Source organism: Salvelinus alpinus, chromosome 16 (genome assembly GCF_045679555.1).
Source record: "Salvelinus alpinus chromosome 16, SLU_Salpinus.1, whole genome shotgun sequence".
NCBI classification, from domain to species: domain Eukaryota; kingdom Metazoa; phylum Chordata; class Actinopteri; order Salmoniformes; family Salmonidae; genus Salvelinus; species Salvelinus alpinus.
Window position 1 is genome coordinate 2837731 of NC_092101.1, and position 21241 is coordinate 2858971.

The 21241-nt window shown below is 41.9% G+C and overlaps 1 protein-coding gene across 29 annotated transcripts in view; it reads right to left on the reverse strand.

Annotated features, from left to right (window-relative positions):
* Positions 1–21241, reverse strand: part of adgrl2a (adhesion G protein-coupled receptor L2a) — a 531217-nt gene that overhangs the window by 25708 nt on the left and 484268 nt on the right. For 22 of the 29 annotated variants that reach the window (XR_011668247.1, XR_011668246.1, XM_071344492.1 and 19 more), the window contains 9 exons: positions 15757–16065; positions 15032–15135; positions 12312–12497; positions 11604–11642; positions 9653–9836; positions 8775–8897; positions 8143–8348; positions 1533–1706; positions 715–924 (listed from right to left, as the gene is read on the reverse strand). Coding sequence is in view for 27 of the 29 variants with exons in the window: in XM_071344492.1 (XP_071200593.1) it covers positions 715–924; positions 1533–1706; positions 8143–8348; positions 8775–8897; positions 9653–9836; positions 11604–11642; positions 12312–12497; positions 15032–15135; positions 15757–16065 (1535 nt within the window). In the remaining 2 variants the exon portion in view is untranslated. The remainder of the gene's footprint in view (positions 1–714; positions 925–1532; positions 1707–8142; positions 8349–8774; positions 8898–9652; positions 9837–11603; positions 11643–12311; positions 12498–15031; positions 15136–15756; positions 16066–21241) is intronic. The other 7 variants (XM_071344515.1, XM_071344493.1, XM_071344497.1 and 4 more) reach the window with 1 other exon arrangement.

The following is a 21241-nucleotide window of genomic DNA, read 5'->3' on the forward strand; positions in this document are numbered from 1 at the left end:
TATTATAGATATTAACTTGAAATAAAGTAACAATTTATGAGGAATTAACTGAGCAACAACATTCCATGTTAATCTTCTCAAATCCCAATGATAATGATGCCATTTAATTGAGTGCGGTTGTTATTATACAGTGGTTATGTGCATTTCAATGTAAGTAATGAACAGAAGTAAAACACACTATGCTCCGTACAGGTTCACTCAAGTTCGACCTTGCAGCCGGCTGCTTAAATGACAGTTGTCTTGAAAGGCTAAGTGCTGCAGGCTCCATGGTCAACCATTTTGAATTACTTCTGGTTTTGTCCTTTCATTGAGCCTTGGTTTTACAGTGAATACTGACTGTGTGGAGGTGGAAGGCACTATGACTACACAAAGGCCATGGAGAGAAGAAGAACTAAAAGAGAATACAGAGGAAATTGAAGAACTAAAAAGGGTGCAGAGGCTGTATTGAATGTTTCAGAACGTTCTAAACGATAGCTTTCAGTGACGAAGACAAAAGTGGAAAGTACTGCATGACATCCCTCCTCTGTACTTCATATTAATGGTGCTGTGTGTCTGACCCATGCCATGCAGAGGACAAGTACTGAAGGTTAAACACAACTATGTTTGAAAGTCTCATGACTTTCACATTGAAGGGTTTTTAGTTTGGGGTGCAATAGAAAAATATACATAAAATTATATATTCACAAAAGAAATTGGTAAATCTGTGCTGCTTACCTTGGGTTCGGTCATATCAATACCGATTAGGAATATTAACTCGGCAATGAAGAGATTGATGCACAAGTTCTTGTGGATGGTGTTGCGATCGCTCTGCAGGCCCCGGAAGAAGCAGAAGGTGAAAATGCTGATGGCTAAGCACACCAGCGAGACAACGATGCCCACCCGGGTGATGACAGTCAAGAGTAATTCGTGCACTCCAACTTGGCCCTACGGGGATAACGGATGTGGCAAATTAATATGCCTGTTTTTGTCAATAAAAAAATAGAGGACGGCCAATGCTTCCATACTTCATTTCGGCAAGAGCCACGGGAAAATTACTTTTCTATTTCATAGGAGACATGAGGAAATAAATGCTCAGCAGCCATCAATCATGGGCTGAGCCCTTCAGATGAGTACAATTAGCGTCTGATAGAGGACAACTGACTGGGTGGAATTTAAAGCAAGGCGCTGTAGCTAGGCCACGTCATTTTAACTCCTACAGAGGCTTTCTTAATTCCTACAACCTGTATACACCTGGAAAACATGGAGTTTTAAACATGGAGTATTAGGCCTACAGACCCTCATGAAATACACTTTGTGGTACAATAAAATCATTGAAATGAATGGGCTTTAGGAAAATGAATTAATCTAATGAATCGAGGGGAAAAAGATGAGATGATACTGCAAATCTACCGAAATGGACATTGGAAATAAGTGTATTTAACTATTTCATGTGTTTTCCTCTGTGATTTCTTTGTACTTTTAAATTGGATTAAACTCTTCAAATTGTTTTACCCAAGAATAAATAAATTAATACCAAAACAGGAGCTGCTTACCGAGATTTCCCGATGTGCCATGAGAACTGCAAAGTTGGTGAGGTGACTGCAGGAGCAGGTGGTGTGGGTCTTATTGGAGCCCAGGAGCTTGCAGCCTTGGGTGGACCAGTATCCCATCATGCTCCTCTCCGAATAATTCCAAAAGGAGCAATTGGAGTTGAAGTAGTGGTCCATCTGATGATAAGATTAAGTGTTGAAATAACTGACTGTCCAAATCATAATTTGTACAGAACCTATGAACTTTTTTCTACTCGCATAAAGATACTGAACTAACAAAGGGGAAGTGCATAATGCATTTTCTTAATTTATTTAATAAAATAATATCTAATTTGGTTGCCTACTTACTAAATCTACCAAGGCAATACCAACAGGACCCTGAACAGCTTTAACCCCCAAGCCATAACACCACTAAATAGTTAACCAAATAGCTACACGGAATATCTGCATTGACCCTCCCTGTACTAACTATTTTAACTCATCACATATGCTGCTATATGTACATATCTACCTCAATTACCTCGTACGCCAGCGGCAGGTAGCCTAGTGGTTAGAGCATTGGGCCAGTAACCGCAAGGTTGCTAGATCGAATCCCTGAGCTGACAAGGTACAAATCTGTTGTTCTGCCCTTGAACAAGGCAGTTAACCTAATTTGTTCTTAACTGACATACATAGTTAAAATAATAAACATAAACTCGGTAATTGTACCCTGTGTAGATTTAAGTGATAAGGCCCGAGAAGCCGGTGTTTGGAGGATGCGTTGTTAGGCCCGAGACAAAATCCCGACACAATTCCAGGGTTGCTACCCAAGATGGCTGCTTGTTAAGACTAGGTGCCTTTTGGCAAACTCCAAGCAGATTGTCATGTGCCTTATACTGAGGAGTGGCTTCCATCTGGCCACTCTACCATAAAGGCCTGATTGGTGGAGTGCTGCAGAGATGGTTGTTCTTCTGGAAGGTTTTCCCATCTCCACAGAGGAATTCTGGAGCTCTGTCAGAGTGACCATTGGGTTATTGGTCACATGCCTGACCAAGGCCCTTCTCCCTCAATTGCCCAGTTTGGCGGCTAGCTCTAGGGAGTCTTGGTGGTTCCAAACGTCTTCAATTCAATAATATATATTTGTATTTTATTTTATTTAACCTTTATTTATCTAGGCAAGTCAGTTAAGTCTGAATACTTACAGTTGAAGTTGGAAGTTTACACACCCTTAGTACCTGTGGACGTATTTGAAGGCCTGCCTTCAAACTCAGTGCCTCTTTGCTTATGTAAATAAGGTATTTCTGACTTTCATTTTTAATATGTTTGCTAAAATGTAAAAAAAACTGTTTTTGCTTTGTCATTATGGGGTATTTATTCATACTATTTCATCTTTCCAGAAGATATAGTACCGACACAAATCTAGAGTTGCTACCCAAGCCGGCTGGTCGTTCGTTCTATTGGTTCGGTTGCTAGAGACGCGACCCAGTCGTTCAGTCTTTTAATTCAATATCTATGGATGCGACCCAGTCTTTTGTTCTAAAACGTTATTTTCCCTTGCTTGCTAGCTAGCCAACTACGGCTAACTTACAAAAAGTGCAACCAAAATAACAGCAAAGTAGACGCATTTGCATTTGTTTAAGCTGTTTTCTAGTACATTTATTTGGATAAATCAATAACAATGAGGAGCGATTTCACCTGGCATAAAAAATGTGCTCACTCATCAGGACGCTGTTGTTCAGAGGAGCTAGCCAACAACACAGCTAAAACCATCACTTCAAACTGAAGCTGGAAAGACTGCAAACTAGCTGCACTTTGTTTTGGTTTACACTTTTTCAATTGACATTTCTTTGTATATATATCCATAGAAATGATCCCAGCTGATTCATGATTTCGACTGGTTGAGAAACGCTGCCTGCCTGTTTATTCCTCGTGTTATTATTGTTTCTTTATACAATTGGTAGGCCGGCTTGTCTTTGGAAATGAACAATTTCCTTGATAAAGAACGGACTCATGCGTAGCCCTCTGGGAGTCCATATTGACAACTTTAAAAGACAAAGGATAATTGGTGCTCTAGTAATTCCGTCCTACATTGTATGTCTAATCTATGAGGTAATTTGTTCCTCCATAAAATAAAATGGGAATAATTTATATTCTAATGTTGATATAGACAGTGCCTTCAAAAACTATTCATACCGCTTGACTTATTCCAAATTTTGTTGTGTTACAGCCTGAATTCAAAATGGATGACATGTATTATTTTTCTTACCGATCTACACACAATACCCGATAATGACTAAATGAAAACAGGTTTTTAGAACATTTTGCAAATTTATTGAAAATGAAATTCATTAGTCATTTACATAAGTAATCACACTACAGAGTCAATACTTTGTAGAAGCACTTTTGGCGACAATTACAGCTTTGGGATGTCTGTATCAGTTTTGCACATCTGGATTTGGGGATTTTCTCCCATTCATCCTTGCAGATTTTCTCCAATTCATCCTTGCAGATTTTCTCAAGTTCTGTTGAGTTAGATGGGAGCGGCAGTGAACAGCAATCTTGAAGTCTTTCCATATATTTTTAATGGGATTCAAGTCTGGGCTTTGGCTGGGCCACTCAAGGACTTTCACATTTTTTGTTCTGAAGCCATTCCATTTTCAGACCACATAATCTTTTCATTAACTTTCACATGCCATTTTGTAAACTCCAGGCATGCTGTTGTGTACCTTTTTCTCAGGAGTGGCTTCAATCTGGCCACTCTCCCATAAAGCCCAGATTGGTGAAGAGTTGTAGAGACTGTTGTACTTCTGGCAAGTTCTCCCATCTCAGCCAACGAAACGCTGTAGTTCTGTCAGAGTGGTCATTGGGTTCTTGATCACCATGCTGACCAAGGTCTTTCTTGCCTGGTTGCTCAGTTTGGTCGGACGGCCAGCTCTAAGCAGAGTCTGGTAAGTTCCATATTTTTTTGATTTCCCAATGATGGAGACCACTCTGCTCTTTGAAACTTTGAACACTCGAGAAACTGTTTTATACCCTTCCCCAGATACAGTTGAAGTCGTAGGTTTACATACAGCTTAGCCAAATACATTTAAACAGTTTTTACAATTCCTGACATTTAATCCTCGTAAAAATCCCCTGTCGTAGGTCAGTCAGGATCACCACTTCATTTTAAGAATGTGAAATGTCAGAATAATAGTAGAGAGAATGATTTATTTCAGCTTTTATTTCTTCCACAATAAGTTGGGTGAATTTTGGCCCATTCCTCCTGACAGAGCTCGTGTAACTGAGTCAGGTGTGTCGGCCTCCTTGCTCGCAAACACTTTTTCAGTTCTGCCCACACATTTTCTATAGGATTGTCAGGGCTTTTTTGTCAATATATCCACATAATTATCTCCCCTCATGATGCCATCTATTTTGTGAAGTGCACCAGTCCCTCCTGCAGCAAAGCACCCCCACAACATGATGCTGGTATGGTGTTCTTCGGCTTGCAAGCCTCCCCCTTTTTCCTCCAAACATAACGATGGTCGTTATGGCCAAACAGTTATATTTTTGTTTCATCAGACCAGAGGACATTTCACCAAAAAGTATGATCTTCGTCTCCATGTGCATTTGCAAACCGTAGTCTGGCTTTCATTTGGCTGTTTTGGAGCAGTGGCTTCTTCCTTGCTGAGCGGCCTTTCACGTTATGTCGATATAGGACTCGTTTTACTGTGGATATAGACAACATACCTGTTGCCTCCAGCATCTTCACAAGGTCCTTTGCTGTTGTTCTGGGATTTATTTGCACATTTCGCACAAAATACATTAATCTCTAGGATACAGAACGCATCTCCTCCGTGAGCGGTATGACGGCTGTGTGGTCCCATTGTCAGATTCTCCCTAGGAGAGGATCTTCTGTTACGTTCGTTGAAAGATGGATTAGACCAAGGTGCAGCGTGGTAGGCGAACATCTTACTTTTATTTAAAATTAACACCAAAACCCAAAATGAACATAAAGTTCTGCAGGCTACACCGCAACTAACAAAATCAAGATCCCACAAACTAAGGTGGAAAACAGGCTGCCTAAGTATGATCCTCAATCAGAGACAACGATAGACAGTTGCCTCTGATTGGGAACCATACCCGGCCAACAAAGAAATAGAAACATAGATTTGCCCACCCAAGTCACACCCTGACCTAACCAAACAGAGAATAAAAAAGGCTCTCTAAGGTCAGGGCATGACACCCATGGTGTTTATACTTGCGTACTATTGTTTGTACAGATGAACGTGGTACCTTCAGGCATTTGGAAATTTCTCCCAAGGATGAACCAGACTTGTGGAGGTCTACAATTTTTTCTGAGGTCTTGGCTGATTTCTTTTGATTTTCCCATGATGTCAAGCAAAGAGGCACTGACTTTGAAGGTAGGCCTTGAAATACATCCACAGGTACACCTCCAATTGACTCAAATTATGTCAATTAGCCAATCAGAAGCTTCTAAAGCCATGACATAATTTTCTGGAATTCTCCAAGCTGTTTAAAGGCACAGTCAACTTAGTGTATGTAAACTTCTGACCCACTGTAATTGTGATACAGTGAATAATAAGTGAAATAATCTTTCTGTAAACAATTGTTGGAAAAAATACTTGTGTCATGCACAAAGTAGATGTCCTAACCGACTTGCCAAAACTATAGTGTGTTAACAAGAAATTTGTGGAGTGGTTGAAAAACGAGTTTTAATGACTCCTACCTAAGTGTATGTAAACTTCAGACTTCAACTGTATATTCCTCATCACAATTCTATTTCAAAGATCTATAGTCAGTTCCTTGGACTCCATGGTATAGTTTCTGCTCTGACATGCAATGTCAACTGTGGGACCTCATATAGACAGGTGTGTTTCTTTCTAAATCATGTACAAACAAGTGAATTGGCCACAGGTGGGCTCCAATGATGTTCTCAAGGATGATCAAAGGCAATTGGATGCACCTGAGCTCAACACTCAATTTAGTCCATTTTGAATTCAGTCTGTAACACAACCAAATGTGGAATAATTAAAAATATATATATTTATATACAGGTAACTGACAAAATAAAGGAAACACCAATATAAAGTATCTTAATAGGACATTTGGCCACCACGAGCCGCCTGAACAGCTTCAATGCACCTTGGGATAGATCCTATAAGTGTCTGGAACTCTATTGGAGTAATGCGAACAATTCTTCTACGACTAATTCCATCACTTGGTGTTTAGTTGGTGGTTGTGGAAACGGTGTCTCAGGCGCCGCTCCAGAATCTCCGAAAAGTGTTCCATTGGGTTGAGATCTGGAGACTGACACACACACACACACCCTTTAAACTGTGTGTGTATCGGTCTGTCTCAGTCACCAGATCTCAATCCAATTGAAGACCTACTCGTCTCAGTCACACACACATATACCAACGTGATCGCGATTGTCTATGCCAATCTAAAACAACACATTCATCTGTGATGCTTTAGGCTAGAAACAAGCGGTAAAATGCCAGAGGAAGACGCGACTCTGATACACACATGGGAAGATCTTTACTCTATGACATTCAGAAGCTGACCTACGACCTTCTAAAGTTGAGGACTCAAAGAAATTGGACATTGCTTGGGAAGTAATCTTATACAATGTGTGATTCTGTCGCTATCAATAGATCTATTCACTTTCTGTAAAACAGAATATGTATAATTCAATTGAAGGTTCATGTAAATTATCATAAGACATATTTGGTAGCGGAATAACATTTTGGGAAATCGGGTCTGGACTTTATTTTCCTTATTCATTATTATTATTAGTATTATCATCATTAAAATAGTCATGAGTCTTGTTACACTACGTGGAAATGCAGGAAATGAGCTTCAAAACAACATTTCCTAGGTCCCTCAAATTAAACAAAATGATGGTGTATTTAATATAGGCTATCTCAATAAACAATGATCTAAACAAATTGAAACAAATTAAATGTAAATAAGGAGGCCCTGGGGGAAAAGTGTGGAAACCACTGCTTTAAACCCCCTATTTTTTATATTTAACTAGGCAAGTCAGTTAAGAACAAATTCTTATTTACAATGACGGCCTACCCCGGCCAAACCCGGACCAATTGCGCGCCGCCCTATGGGACTCCCAATCACGGCTGGATGTGATACAGCCTGGATTTGAACCAGGGTCTGTAGTGACACCTCTTGCACTGAGATGCAGTGCCTTAGACCGCTGCACCACTCGGGAGCCTATGCTCCTTTGAGGACCCCTCTTTCAAAGTAACTGATATCTCTTCTTCTAGCCATGTAGCTAGAATAATGGCCAACTGGGTATTTTTATATATGACCCTAAGCATGATGGGATGTTTTAATTGCTTAATTAAATCAGGAACCACACCGGTGTGGAAGCAACTTCTTTCAATATACTATGTATTACTCATTTACTCTAGTGTTTCCTTTATTTTGGCAGTTACCGGTATATGCCATTTAGACTACGCTTTTATCCAAAAGCGTACTTTTACATTTTACATTTTGCATACATTTTACCTAGCCAGGCATTTATAATTCAAATGGAAGGATTTCTGCCTGCCAGGCTCTTCTCTTTCCCAGCGGTTTTATGACCTCTCCATTCATTTAGCTTGGGAAGACTTACGTCAATGTGTTCTAGGGTGAAAATCACCGGGTCCGTGATGAACACACGACTGGACTCTTTGTTGATGGAGGCGGCGATGATGTCGGAATTTACGGCCACCGACACATTCCGCCCATAAGCATCGTTGGACATTTTGATCGTGGCGTTGTCGGTGCTGAGAAACTGCCCAAGGTTTTTGTACATGACAAACACCAGCTTGGCAACACCTGAAGAAAGGAAAAAGCAGAAGAGGTAAGCAGCTAGGAAAACATGTTCCTTTCAAATGAAAGCAGCCGTAACTGTAGTGTTAAAAAAAACTAAGGGCTGAGAATTGAAAAAAAACCGGATTAGACCATGAGGGAACATAAGTGGGCCTTGTCAGTTATCTTCAGAAAATATCATGGTGCTGGGTTTTAGGGTTCAAATCCTTAGTGGTCCCTCCTATCTAACAGTCCCACTGAGTAATCACTGTGTATTGTCAGTTTTGACAAGCTGCATTGACAGACCGGTTCGACAGACTCTTCACCTTTTCATAGACACTGGAATGGAACAAAAAAGTCTGAGCTAACACTCACACTCGGGATAAACACCCGCATGCAGCTCTGCCTGTGAATGAAGTGAGATTTCTTAGAGGGGAAGTGTATGGGGTTTACCATTCCGACTGTTGAGCTTGACAGTATTGGAGGACAGCTGGATAGAAACACCACCCTTGCTGGCCTGTGGAAATTTGAAATCCTGAACCTGGCCGTCCGTGCTGAGCACATACACATCCAGGACTTGGGTTTTGGTGATGAAGGGGGAAAAAAGAGACAAGAGAAGAGAGAGACCGGGAGAGAGAGAGAGATACCAGACGTTACAGTGTGTTTTGAGTAAGACGAGGGCAATAAAAAATAAAAGAGAAAATGTTGATGCCAACGACGTGGTTGCTCACATTCCTAAGGCGAAGCAAGAGTGCGGGGGTGTTAGGTACTACAGCCACTGAAGACATTGTTCAAGTGATTCTATGCAACAACAATGTTGCTGCCGAGTTAAAATGTCAGAACCAAGGTGATCCTTTAGCTCCTGTTGAGTCCCTTTTGTGGGATACAGTACACTTGTGAAAATCCAGTGAAAGACCGGATGTGCAAGATAAAATTGCAGCATTTGAATAAAAAAAGAAAGAAATGTAGTTGCAATGCACAGTGAAACATTTTACATTAATTCCCTCTCATGTCCCGAGAGCTTTGAGATTAAAGGAGGAGACAGGGTCTAACCACTGTTTTTACTAGGTCTCCGCAGTAGGGTGATGTTCACATTAATGTATAGAATTACATGGAGCAGACCTACGCATTTATAAACCAAGTCCTCCCAATCTAATAACAAATTCATCACTTTGTTTTAAATGTACATTGTGACTGAACTCATAGAACAGACTCATTTTCTTTCTCGACATGAGTAGTTGAAATGTGCATACAGCATCAGAAACGACTGATTGCCGTTCAAATCACTGGCCGTGCTTTATTATTTGTTTACCGGGAATTCAATTACTTACCTATATTATCAGCGGGTACTTTCACAATAGCCGGCTCCATTAGGTTGTCGGCAAGGACGAACGCTCCTTCCTCGAGGGTATCCAGTAACATAGTAGCAGCATGTGTCTGTTCCGTGCTGTTCATATCATGCCAGGACTTCAGAGCCTCTGGTCTCAGAAGGTTGTCGACTGTGTCTACAATGGCCTGTGTCCGTCAGAAAAAGAGACGTGTCAGCAATGCTGAAAACAAAGACCGTTTTCGACGCATTCGACGACAGTAATTGTCATGAGCAAAAACAAAGAGGGGAGTTATACGAACAGCTTTGATAATGCATGGCGAAGCAATCCCCATTGACATATAATGGACGATCATTAAAAAAAATATTTTGGGGGTTTAGAGTAAGTGCTAAACAAATGCTCCACACAAAGTATCTTCTCTGTATCGATGTGGTGTAAATTTGTGTGATTTGCTGTGCATTCAAGCAGATAATTGAATATGTTTAAAACTGAGGGGTGTTTCTGGGACATTTTTTTCTCTTTTTATCAGCTAATCTTTATAACATATTGTATAATAAACATTTACCACTATTAAACAGCTCAAATCATTGAGAAAACCAAAACATGATGCATTTTGAAATATTAAATCCAAGCTGTTTAGCCAGTCGCTAGCACTCGACAGGCAGTAGATAAAGTACATACAGACGTCAGTGGGATCTCCTAAAAAAATTATCAAATCAATCAGACTAATCAGGTAATCAATGGGGTTCCTCTAGCTAGCACGGATGGCTAATGTGACTTCCCATCAACTATATTGTATGTCAAATACTGCCGACTCAGCGCTTTCTGAGGAACCCAACACAGCATCCCACTCACACACACTGTCATCTAGTCACATACATGTTTCAAATCTTCCCCATTCACTCTCACTAACAAAATATAGACCCACGTGCCACAGAAACACAGAAACATGCAACGCGCTGGAAATATGCACAAAAATATATATATAATATGAATGAGATGACGATAATGAGACATTTGGGGTGAAAGGGTAATAGGTATTAGCTAACATTCTTCTTTTGAACAAGTATGGCCATCTAAGGACTAATTAACCTGATCCATTTTAACACCGTCGCCGAGGATCGATCTGGATGTCAGAGAGCTTGACTTTGGAGGCAGGTGGAGAAGGATGCTGAGAAGTCCCTAATGGCCAGAGAAGGGATATGGCCAAAATACTTAGAGCGGGCAGGTCACTGGAACTATTAAATGGAGAAGGACACAAATTGGTTTGCCCCCTACCAGCCTTATAAGTCCAACGGAAAGCGCAGATTTGTGCCTCTAATTTATGACACAAATGAAAATCTGTGCCCTGATGACTGAACTGTCATGAATTAACATGCCAAAGGTCAGAGTGTGGCCGAGGAAGACAACGGTTTGAATACATCACAGGTGGAAAGAGAGTCTTAAGTACAGCTGTTCTTAGCACCGTAGCACTGTAACTGGCTTTTCTATTGAGGAGACTCGCAGAATCGGAGGTGACTGTAAAAAGGAATGTGTGCCTTTAAAGACGCACAGGCTAACTTTATATCGGAAATTACCCATATTTTAGCCATGACATGCAGTTTGTGAATCACTGTGTTACCCATTTAGGCATGTACATTCTTAAAGCAAAAAGAGAAAGGACCATTCAATGGAAGGCAAAGATACGCGAAAACAAAACAAAATCCTCCTGTAAATTTAAGGGAGAAAAATAAGTTACATTAGTAACTGCCAATGATGTCTCTGCCACTTAGCGTGCACCTTTGGCACAATCATGGCTGTGTGGAAGCAATTACTCCAAAATGCAGGAAGCACAGAGCAAGGGGGGGAGAAGCTACATGACAATACAGAGGGTACATGCTGCTGAGCAGGGGAGTGGAGGGGAGGAGGGAGGTGCGGAGAAGCAGAGTGTGGTACATTAGCATAGATCAGATACCTTCATGTATGCCCTGCATGTCCTTTCTCGCTTTTGAAGCTTTTTCATTAGGTAGAAAAAAAGATAAAACAAAGAAACACACAATTAGCAAAATGTAGAAGCTTGAGAACAAGTGTTCAAGGCTTCGATTCTCTTCTGACTGATCACCCCTCCCCCCCCTTTCAGCTGGCTTTCTCCTTCCTCATGCTTTAGGCTACGCTACCTGCAGGTTCCAGAACAAAAGAGCCCTCACTTCCATTTGTGGCATGATGTAGTTCTCTCAAATACACTGGAGACTTCACAGAACAAGCCTTGGTTGAGGCAATTACAGCAATTACTTCAGGTGTACAAATATGTCAGGGAATAACAGTATCTTATTGCATTTCAGTACATATAATTTAATACCCTAATTGGTTTGCTGTTTCTTTATTTGCTTGAGTACATTTGTCTGACTTTGAAAGAAAGGGAGAGAGCAACAGACATAATGAGGAATATTAAGAAAAATATAACCACTAATTTCACTGACTAGAAGGAATCACATTTCTCCTAACTTGAAGCGGGAGACGGCTCAGAAGAGCATCACAAAACGTCTAGCGGTGACTCAGATCCAGAGGGATTGCCGGGTGGGGAGAAATGGCAATGCTATTTATCTCCATGAAGCACAGTACGTGATAGGGGGAATGAAGATTTCAAGTGGCAGCCATTTTGAAAGGGTGGAAATTCCGTTACCTTGTTAAAACTGCGGCCCGCAGAGTCTTTCTCGCTGGGTCTCAGCTCCTGAAGCTGAGCATCCAGGATGTCGACCAGCTGTTCCATCAGTCGGACTGACGAACTCACGTCGCCGGCAAAGATGGGTCCTTTGGTGTGCTTGGCCAGCTCGTTGGCCAGGTTAGCTGCGTTCTCGCCACTACGGATCTGGAGCGATAAAAAATATATTTGTAACACTGAACCTGGTTCCTCTCTAGGTGTTTTCTTAGGCTACTTCTAGGGAGTTTTTCCTGGCCACTGTGCTTTTGCCTCTGCAATGCTAGCTATTTGGGATTTTAGAAATGTGATTGAATTTGATATTCTTACAGCCATGTTATAGGCTTAAGACTTGTTACAAGTATGAAAAAACCTTTATACTAAAGGTATTTGTTATGGCTTTCTATGTTTTAAAATGGGCAGCAGAAATGGCTGTTAGTTCCAACTTTGCTAAGGACTGTACCCAGATCTGTTTGTGGTCCTCTGAATATGGTTCTTAATGCTATTGGCTTAATCACATACAGATCTGGGAGCAGACTAAGGGAATATTCCACCAGACTACGAGGCTCTCTCCCTCCCGTTCTGACGTGAGGTCATTCTAGGATGAGCTGCCCCATATAACGCCAGTCTGGAGAGATGGGTGACTAATTACACTTAATAACACTTCTCGGGGTGCTGTATTTCTCATTTGATGGTAGTGAACACAAGAGTACAAAATGATGAAGGGTCGTCCGTCGTTCTTAAATTACAACACATTCTATGTCTGAGTCACTTATCAGAACAAACAGCAGACAGCGCAACCTAGTGGACGGCCCGCGGCTATTTTGACTCTTTTATCATCATAAATGGTGGATGATACAATTATTACAGTGCAGTGCTTGAATTGAGCCAGTTCAAACTGGTATAGATTACCGGCACCTCTTATCATACATAACATTTGAGCACCACTACTGTAAGATTAAACTGATTACAGGCACCATTTTCATTCCACTTCAAGCACCGCAGTACCTACAGTATTTTAAGGGAATTAGTACATTTACTTACAGTTGAAGTCAGAAGTTTACATACACCTTAGCCAAATACATTTAAACTCTGATTTTCACAATTCCTGACATTTAATCCTCGTAAAAATTCCCTGTCTTAGGTCAGTTAGTATCACCACTTTATTTTAAGAATGTGAAATGTCAGAATAATAGAGAGAATGATTTATTTCAGCTTTTACATTCCCAGTGGGTCAGACGTTTACATACACCCAATTAGTATTTGGTAGCATTGCCTTTATATTGTTTAACTTGGGTCAAACATTTCGGGTAGCCTTCCACAAGCTTCCCACAATAAATTGGGTGCATTTTGGCCCAATCCTCCTGACAGAGCTGGTGTAACTGAGTCAGGTTTGTAGGCCTCCTTGTTCGCACACACTTTTTCAGGTCCGCCCACACATCTTCTATGGGACTGGGGTCAGGGCTTTGTGATGACCACTCCAATACCTTGACTTTGTTGTCCTTAAGCCATTTTGCCACAACTTTGGAAGTATGCTTGGGGTCATTGTCCATTTGGAAGACCCATTTGCGACCAAGCTTTAACTTCCTGACTGATGTCTTGAGATGTTGCTTCAATATATCCACATAATTTCCCTTCCTAATGATGCCATCTATTTTGTGAAGTGCACCAGTCCCTCCTGCAGCAAAGCACCCCCACAACATGATGCTGCCACCCCTGTGCTTCACGATTGGGATGGTGTTCTTCGGCTTGCAAGCCTCCCCCTTTTTCCTCCAAACAAAACAATGGTCATTACGGCCAAACAGTTCTATTTTTGATTCAATAGACCAGAGGACATTTCTCCAAAAAGCACAATCTTTGTCCCCATGTGCAGTTGCAAACCGTAGTCTGGCTTTTTTATGGCGGTTTTGAAGCAGTGGCTTCTTCCTTGCTGAGCAGCCTTTCAGGTTATGTCGATATAGGACTCGTTTTACTGTGGATGTAGATACATTTGTACCTGTTTCCTCCAGCATCTTCACATGGTCCTTTGCCGTTGATCTGGGATTGATTAGCACTTTTCACACCAAAGTACGTTAATCTCTAGGAAACAGAACGCATCTCCTTCCTGAGCGGTATAACGGCAGCGTGGTCCCATGGTGTTTATAATAGCGTACTATTGTTTGTACAGATGAACGTGGTACCTTCAGGCGTTTGGAAATTGCTCCCAAGGATGAACCAGACTTGTGGAGGTCTACAATTATTTTTCTGAGGTCTTGGCTGATTTCTTTTGATTTTCCCATGATGTCAAGCAAAGAGGCACTGAGTTTGAAGGTAGGCCTTAAAATGCATCCACAGGTACACCTCCAATTGACTCAAATGATGTCAATTAGCCTATCAGAAGCTTCTAAATACATGACATCATTTTCTGGAATTTTCCAACCTGTTTAAAGGCACAGTCAACTTAGTGTATGTAAACTTCTGACCCACTGTAATTGTGATACAGTGAATTATAAGTTAAATAATCTGTCTGTAAACAATTGTTGGAGAAATTACTTGTGTCATGCACAAAGTAGATGTCCTAACCGACTTGCCAAATCTATAGTTTGTTAACAATACATTGGTGGAGTGGTTGAAAAACAAGTTTTAATGACTCCAACCTAAGTGTATGTAAACTTCTGACTGTATACTGTAGCTCAAAACATTGAGGTAGTACAGCCCATACATACCTTCTGCGCTACTTGGTTGACCCAGTGGGAAGTGCAGTTGCTGAGATCAGGGCCCTTTGGGTGCCAGGCCCCCGTGGCAAGTACACATAAATAAGAGGCGGTGCCTGTCAGGAAAATACATTTACAATAGCTCAGTTATATAAGATATATATATTAGAAACTACATTGGATTATTGCATGCTATATTAGCCATATACCTCATCGTGTTAAAACAATCTAACCTCCAAAATCCTACATACACTGCATTTAATTGTTGTCTTTACATCAATAGCTGGTAATTTACCATAAATACTGACTATATACTCCCAGTGCCAGTTTCCCTACAAATTAAGTAATAATAAGACTTTTCCTTCCGTTCCAATTACACCAACGTCTAATGAACCCTGAATGATAACACAATTTCACACACAATCCAATAAGGCCTGAACATCTTCAATCAAGCTTGGGGAAACAGCTGAGCCAGTTCCCTTCAACACAATGGTTGCACATTGCTAAAGACTATTTTGACCTATAACAATGCAGTGAATTATTGACACAACTGTAAAAACACTAAATCTTGTTGATTCCCTATACAGTCCTGCACGAATTGAATCTATCAATAAATGATCGTCAGAAACAATAACATACTGTACAGGTAACAAAAACACACAAGCGATCTCATCTCTCCAACCACACATCATGGTGATAAACAGTAGCTAATGCCCTAAGGTAAACCCTCTGCTTACCTCGGGTCCCCTTGGGGCAAGGCCTCTCTACTAACATGCCCCTCTGGGTCTGAGGCCACACGATGTCCCTCTTTTCCGTGGTCTCACAGAAGCGCTCCGGTAGGGGGAAGGACTCCAGAGGCGGCTGGGCGGTGGTCTGGGGAATCTCCAGAGGGGGTTTGGGCCCTCCTCTGTTGTTACCATCCTTTGGCCCTGTTGTGGTCATGGTGTTTGCTACGCCTTTGTTGCGTGCTGCCGTGGTGGTTGTTGTGGTGGTTGTCGTTCGGAGAGGCTCAGCCGGCGCCGAGGTCGCTTCGGAGAGAGGTGGAGCTGGGGAGAAAATGATAACGTAGTCTCATTTTAGCTCGCCCAAGTCTTTCTGTTCTCGTTCTTTCAAAACACACCTGGTACAAAGCTGGCTACACACAATGGTGGCTACACACAAATGGGGAGCTGGGAGTGCTTTGTGCAAATATATTTGCTTTCCCCTGGACTATATCTTATTCAAGGCACTCAGTCTGCACCGAACAAGACAATAATTACTGTAACATCTTCCTGCCTGGCAGTCACTCTTGCCTGAGAGACTATGAGGCACGGCTGATTACATTTTGACAGAGAAACAAGGAGCCCGTGTGTGTCGTTTTGTTGTCGGAACATTCATTCTGTGTTTTTTTTCCTTACTCACCCCACATTTTGATAAAGCCGGTATGTGTTATGTGCCAAGGGCAAAAACAATAAGTTTCAGTCAGGAGAGCAAAGGAAACACCACATTCAAATACATCCCTCCTTCCCTTCTGAAGTAATCACAGCTCGGAATTGGTTGGATTGTTGAAAGCAATAGGTTGGCGACCTTGCTTACACCTATCCATCACTTATAGATCTGTGCTTACCTCAAGGAAACAAGGATGAAATTATACATTTCTGAAGTATTACAACAGGGCCTATGGCTGACATTTCTTTTGTTGTATTAGTACTATTATAACTGTATGATCCAGTGAAACGGTGATAACCATAAACCAGTCATTTGCTATACATCTGTTCACATCTCAAGGTACTGAAGCGAGAGTTTAGCAATATAATACAATTTTGAACACAAAATGATGTGCGAGGAATTTTATCCCTTTTTATTATCCCATTAAGTTGTCCGTAACATGGAGGACTTTAAAGTGGTATTTGCTGTTGCTGTTTTTCCCCCCGTAAATTCACGCAAATTCACTTAAACAACTACTGAGCTCACTGAGTAAGAGTGAGAAGCTCTCGCTTCCAGGCTTGGAGGGAAGACAGACATCACCACCATATCTATCGCTTCAATTGGATAATGGGACTGGGCTGATGGAAATAGTTTGTCTGGCAGCGCCCCCATGGTGTGGATGGAAGACTTCAGCACAGCCCAGGCTGAAGGGATCCCTCTTTGAGGTTGGCTGGTTAGCTTGCTACCTGCTGCGAGTTAGTCTCTATTGACCATTGGAGACAAGTCAATGCGCTTCCTGCCTAGCGGGAGCCCAAGCGGGTCCGCAATGGCACTCTATTCCCTACATAGTTCAATACATTTGACATGAGCCCTGTAGGCCCTGGTCAAAATTAGTGCACTATATAGAGAATAGGGTGCCATTTGGGAAGCACCCCAGTCTTGGCTTCAGTAACTGCCTGTCCATGATGCATCCTGACTGAGACACAGACCTCAGAACTGAAATGGTGACATGGAGAAGTTCTCAGCTGACTGGATGTTTTGATACGGAGCTTGATGGTACATTTGGCTGTAATATACATGCATAATTTTAAAGCCCAGATAAACTACTGAAAAAAACTATTCAGTCCTGTATTTCACATATACTGGCCACATGTAGAGTAGCTACCTCTGCAGGTCTAATAGTTGAACATTGCTTGACACGTAATAAGTGTATTATCAACAGTATTTACATCATGTTAGGCTAGGCGGTAGTTGGAGAACAGCCACGAATGATGAAAGTCCTCTCTATACTGTTTGGCTGAGAACATATTTACATATTTTCCTCCTTCAGACAAAAGGAGGAAAACACAACATGAATCCTTGATGTTATCCTTGATGTTATCCTTGAATCCTTGATGAGTTATTTAAGATGAGGGTTTCACTCCCCAATACATCAAGATGCATGTGCAGTGCTCTGATTCAAATACATTCCTTGAGCATGTTAGCTAATGATATTATGTCCACACCTCTCTTCAGTGAGCAGATCCTTGTACAGGCTTGCTGTAGCACTCTAACTCCTTGCTCTAGTTATGGTCATTTCCATGTAAAAGGACCCTTAGGCACCAACATTTGAAGTTCACAGGAGCATGTTAAATCTAGTGTCAAATGAAAGCTAAGGGTCTAGGTTTTTGAGAAATTAAAGCATATATACATTTTTCATTAATATTAAATATGAGGAATAAGCCAAGGCTTTGATTTCTGGTCAAACAGACGGAAAAGGGGTATTCGACCATCTACCATAACAAGTCTTAAAAGGTAGTATAAATACAACAACAACAATCATGTTGAAGTAAAGACCCCTGCCAACTTATATCAATACATATTTAGTTTGAGATATGATTTGCCTTCTGTAAGTTTAAGAAAAATTACTATGTGCTTTGAAATTCCGTTACCAAAACCCTCATCTTTATAAGTTCACAGAAGTAAAAAGTAAAGGTAGACTTGCCAATTAGTTATGATGCTTTTACTGATATGTATTTTGTATTTTCAAAATTCTGGTGGCTTCCCGAGTGGCACAGCATCGCAGTGCTAGCTGTGCCACTAGAGATTCTGGGTTCGAGTCCAGGCTCTGTCGCAGCCGACCGGATGTCCCATAGGGCGGTGCACAATTGGCCCAGCGTCGTCGGGTTAGGGGAGGGTTTGGCCAGGGGGGCTTTACTTGGCTCATCGTGCTGTAGCGACTCCTTGTGGTTGGCTGAGAGTCTGCAGGCTGACTCCAGTCGTCACTTGAACAGTGTTTCCTCAGACACACTGGTGCAGCTGGCTTCCGGGTTAAGTAGGCGGGTGTTAAGGACGCATGACTCGACCTTCGCCTCTCCTAAACCCATTGGGGAGTTTCAGCAAGACAAGATCGCAACTGAATATCACGAAAAGGGGGGTGTTAAAAACGTCCAATTGAAGTCTGTTCCTACAATCTGTCGCCTGGGTTTTCAGCACAATAACAGTGAGGCAATTAAATGAGGCTAACTGACTGTAGAGCGGAGCGAAATAGACAAAAATCCATATCACGATAAATTGACTGAATCAATACGATAACTATACATAGAACAATAAGTAAATAATAATGTGCACACTTTTTTTTTATTACCCTTCAAACTACTAGTGCTAGATCGAATGTTGTAGCTATCAATTGTCCCAACAATCACCCATATTAGCAAACATCATTTTAAACTTCCCATTTTTTCTATTAAAGACTTATTATCATAATGAACGATATCAGCAAAATGTCCAGGATAATTGGACGGTGTCGATAATTTTCGGTTTATTGTTCCAGCTCCAAAACTGAGTAGAATTCTTTCTCCTCTAGAACTCTCCATTAGAAGGTACACAATATATACAAAAGTACTTGGACACCCCTTCAAATTGGTGGATTAGGCCACACCCATTGCTGACAACTGTATAAAATTGAGCACACAGCCATACAATGTCCATAAATCAAATGTAATTTGTCACATACACATGGTTAGCAGATGATGATGTGAGTGTAGCGAAATGCTTGTGCTTCTAGTTCCGACCATGCAGTAATATCTAACAAGTAATCTAACAATTTCACAACAACTACCTTATACACACACAAGTGTAAAGGAATAAATAAGAATATGTACATATAAATAAATGGATTAGCGATGGCCAAATGGCATAGGCAGGATGCAGTAGATGGTATAGAGTACAGAATATACATACAGTATGAGATGAGTAATGTAGGGTATGTAAACATGATATAAAGTGGCATTGTTTAAAGTGACTAGCGATACATTTATTAAATCCAACTATTAATTAATAAAGTGGCTAGAGATTTGAGTCAGTATGTTGGCAGCAGCCACTCAATGTTAGTGATGGCTGTTTAACAGTCTGATGGCCTTGAGATAGAAGCTGTTTTTCAGTCTCTCGGTCCCAGCTTTGATGCACCTGTACTGATGTCGCCTTCTGGATGATAGTGGGGTGAACAGGCAGTGGCTCGGGTGGTTGTTGTCCTTGATGGTCTTTTTGGCCTTCCTGTGACATCGGGTGGTGTAGGTGTCCTGGAGGGCAGGTAGTTTGCCCCCAGTGATGTGTTGTGCAGACCTCACTACCCTCTGGAGAGCCTTGCGGTTGTGGGCGGAGCAGTTGCCGTACCAGGCAGTGATACAGCACGACAGGATGCTCTCAATTGTGCATCTGTAAAAGTCTGTGAGTGTTTTGGTGACAAGCCAAAATTCTTCAGACTCCTGAGGTTGAAGAGACGCTGTTGAGCCTTCTTCACCACGCTGTCTGTGTGGGTGGACCATTTCAGTTTGTCCGTGATGTATACGCCGAGGAACTTAAAACTTTCCACCTTCTCCACTACTGTTCCGTCGATGTGGATAGGGGGGTGCTCCCTCTGCTGTTTCCTGAAGTCCACGATCATCTCCATTGTTTTGTTGACGTTGAGTGTGAGGTTATTTTCCTGACACCACACTCTGAGGGCCCTCACCTCCTCCCTGTAGGCCGTCTCGTCGTTGTTGGTAATCAAGCCTACCACTGTAGTGTCATCTGTAAACTTGATGATTGAGTTGAAAGCGTGCATGGCCACTCAGTCGTGGGTGAACAGGGAGTACAGGAGAGGGCTGAGAACGCACCCTTGTGGGGCCCCAGTGTTGAGGATCAGCGGGCTGGAGATGTTGTTTCCTACCCTCATCACCTGGATGCGGCCCGTCAGGAAGTCCAGGACCCAGTTGCACAGGGCGGGGTCGAGACCCAGGTCTCGAGCTTAATGACGAGTTGGGAAGGTACTATGGTGTTAAATGCTGAGCTGTAGTCGATGAACAGCATTCTTACATAGGTATTCCTCTTGTCCAGATGGGTTAGGGCAGTGTGCAGTGTGATTGTGATTGCGTCGTCTGTGGACCTATTGGGCGGTAAGCAAATTGGAGTGGGTCTAGGGTGTCAGGTAGGGTGGAGGTTATATGGTCCTTGACTAGTCTCTAAAAGCACTTCATGATGACGGAAGTGAGTGCTATGGGGGGATAGTCGTTTAGCTCAGGTACCTTAGCTTTCCTGGGAACAGGAACAATGGTGGCCCTCTTGAAGCATATGGGAACAACAGAATGGAAAAGGGATTGATTGAATATGTCCTTATATGTCCTGGGCCGGCAGCCTTGCGAGGGTTAACACGTTTAAATGTTTCACTCACGTGGGCTGCGGTGAAGTAGTCTGCAGGTTTTGGTAGCGGGCTGTGTCGGTGGCACTGTATTGTCCTCAAAGCGAGCAAGAAGTTGTTTGTTTGTCTGGGAGCAAGGCATCGGGGTCCGCGGGGCT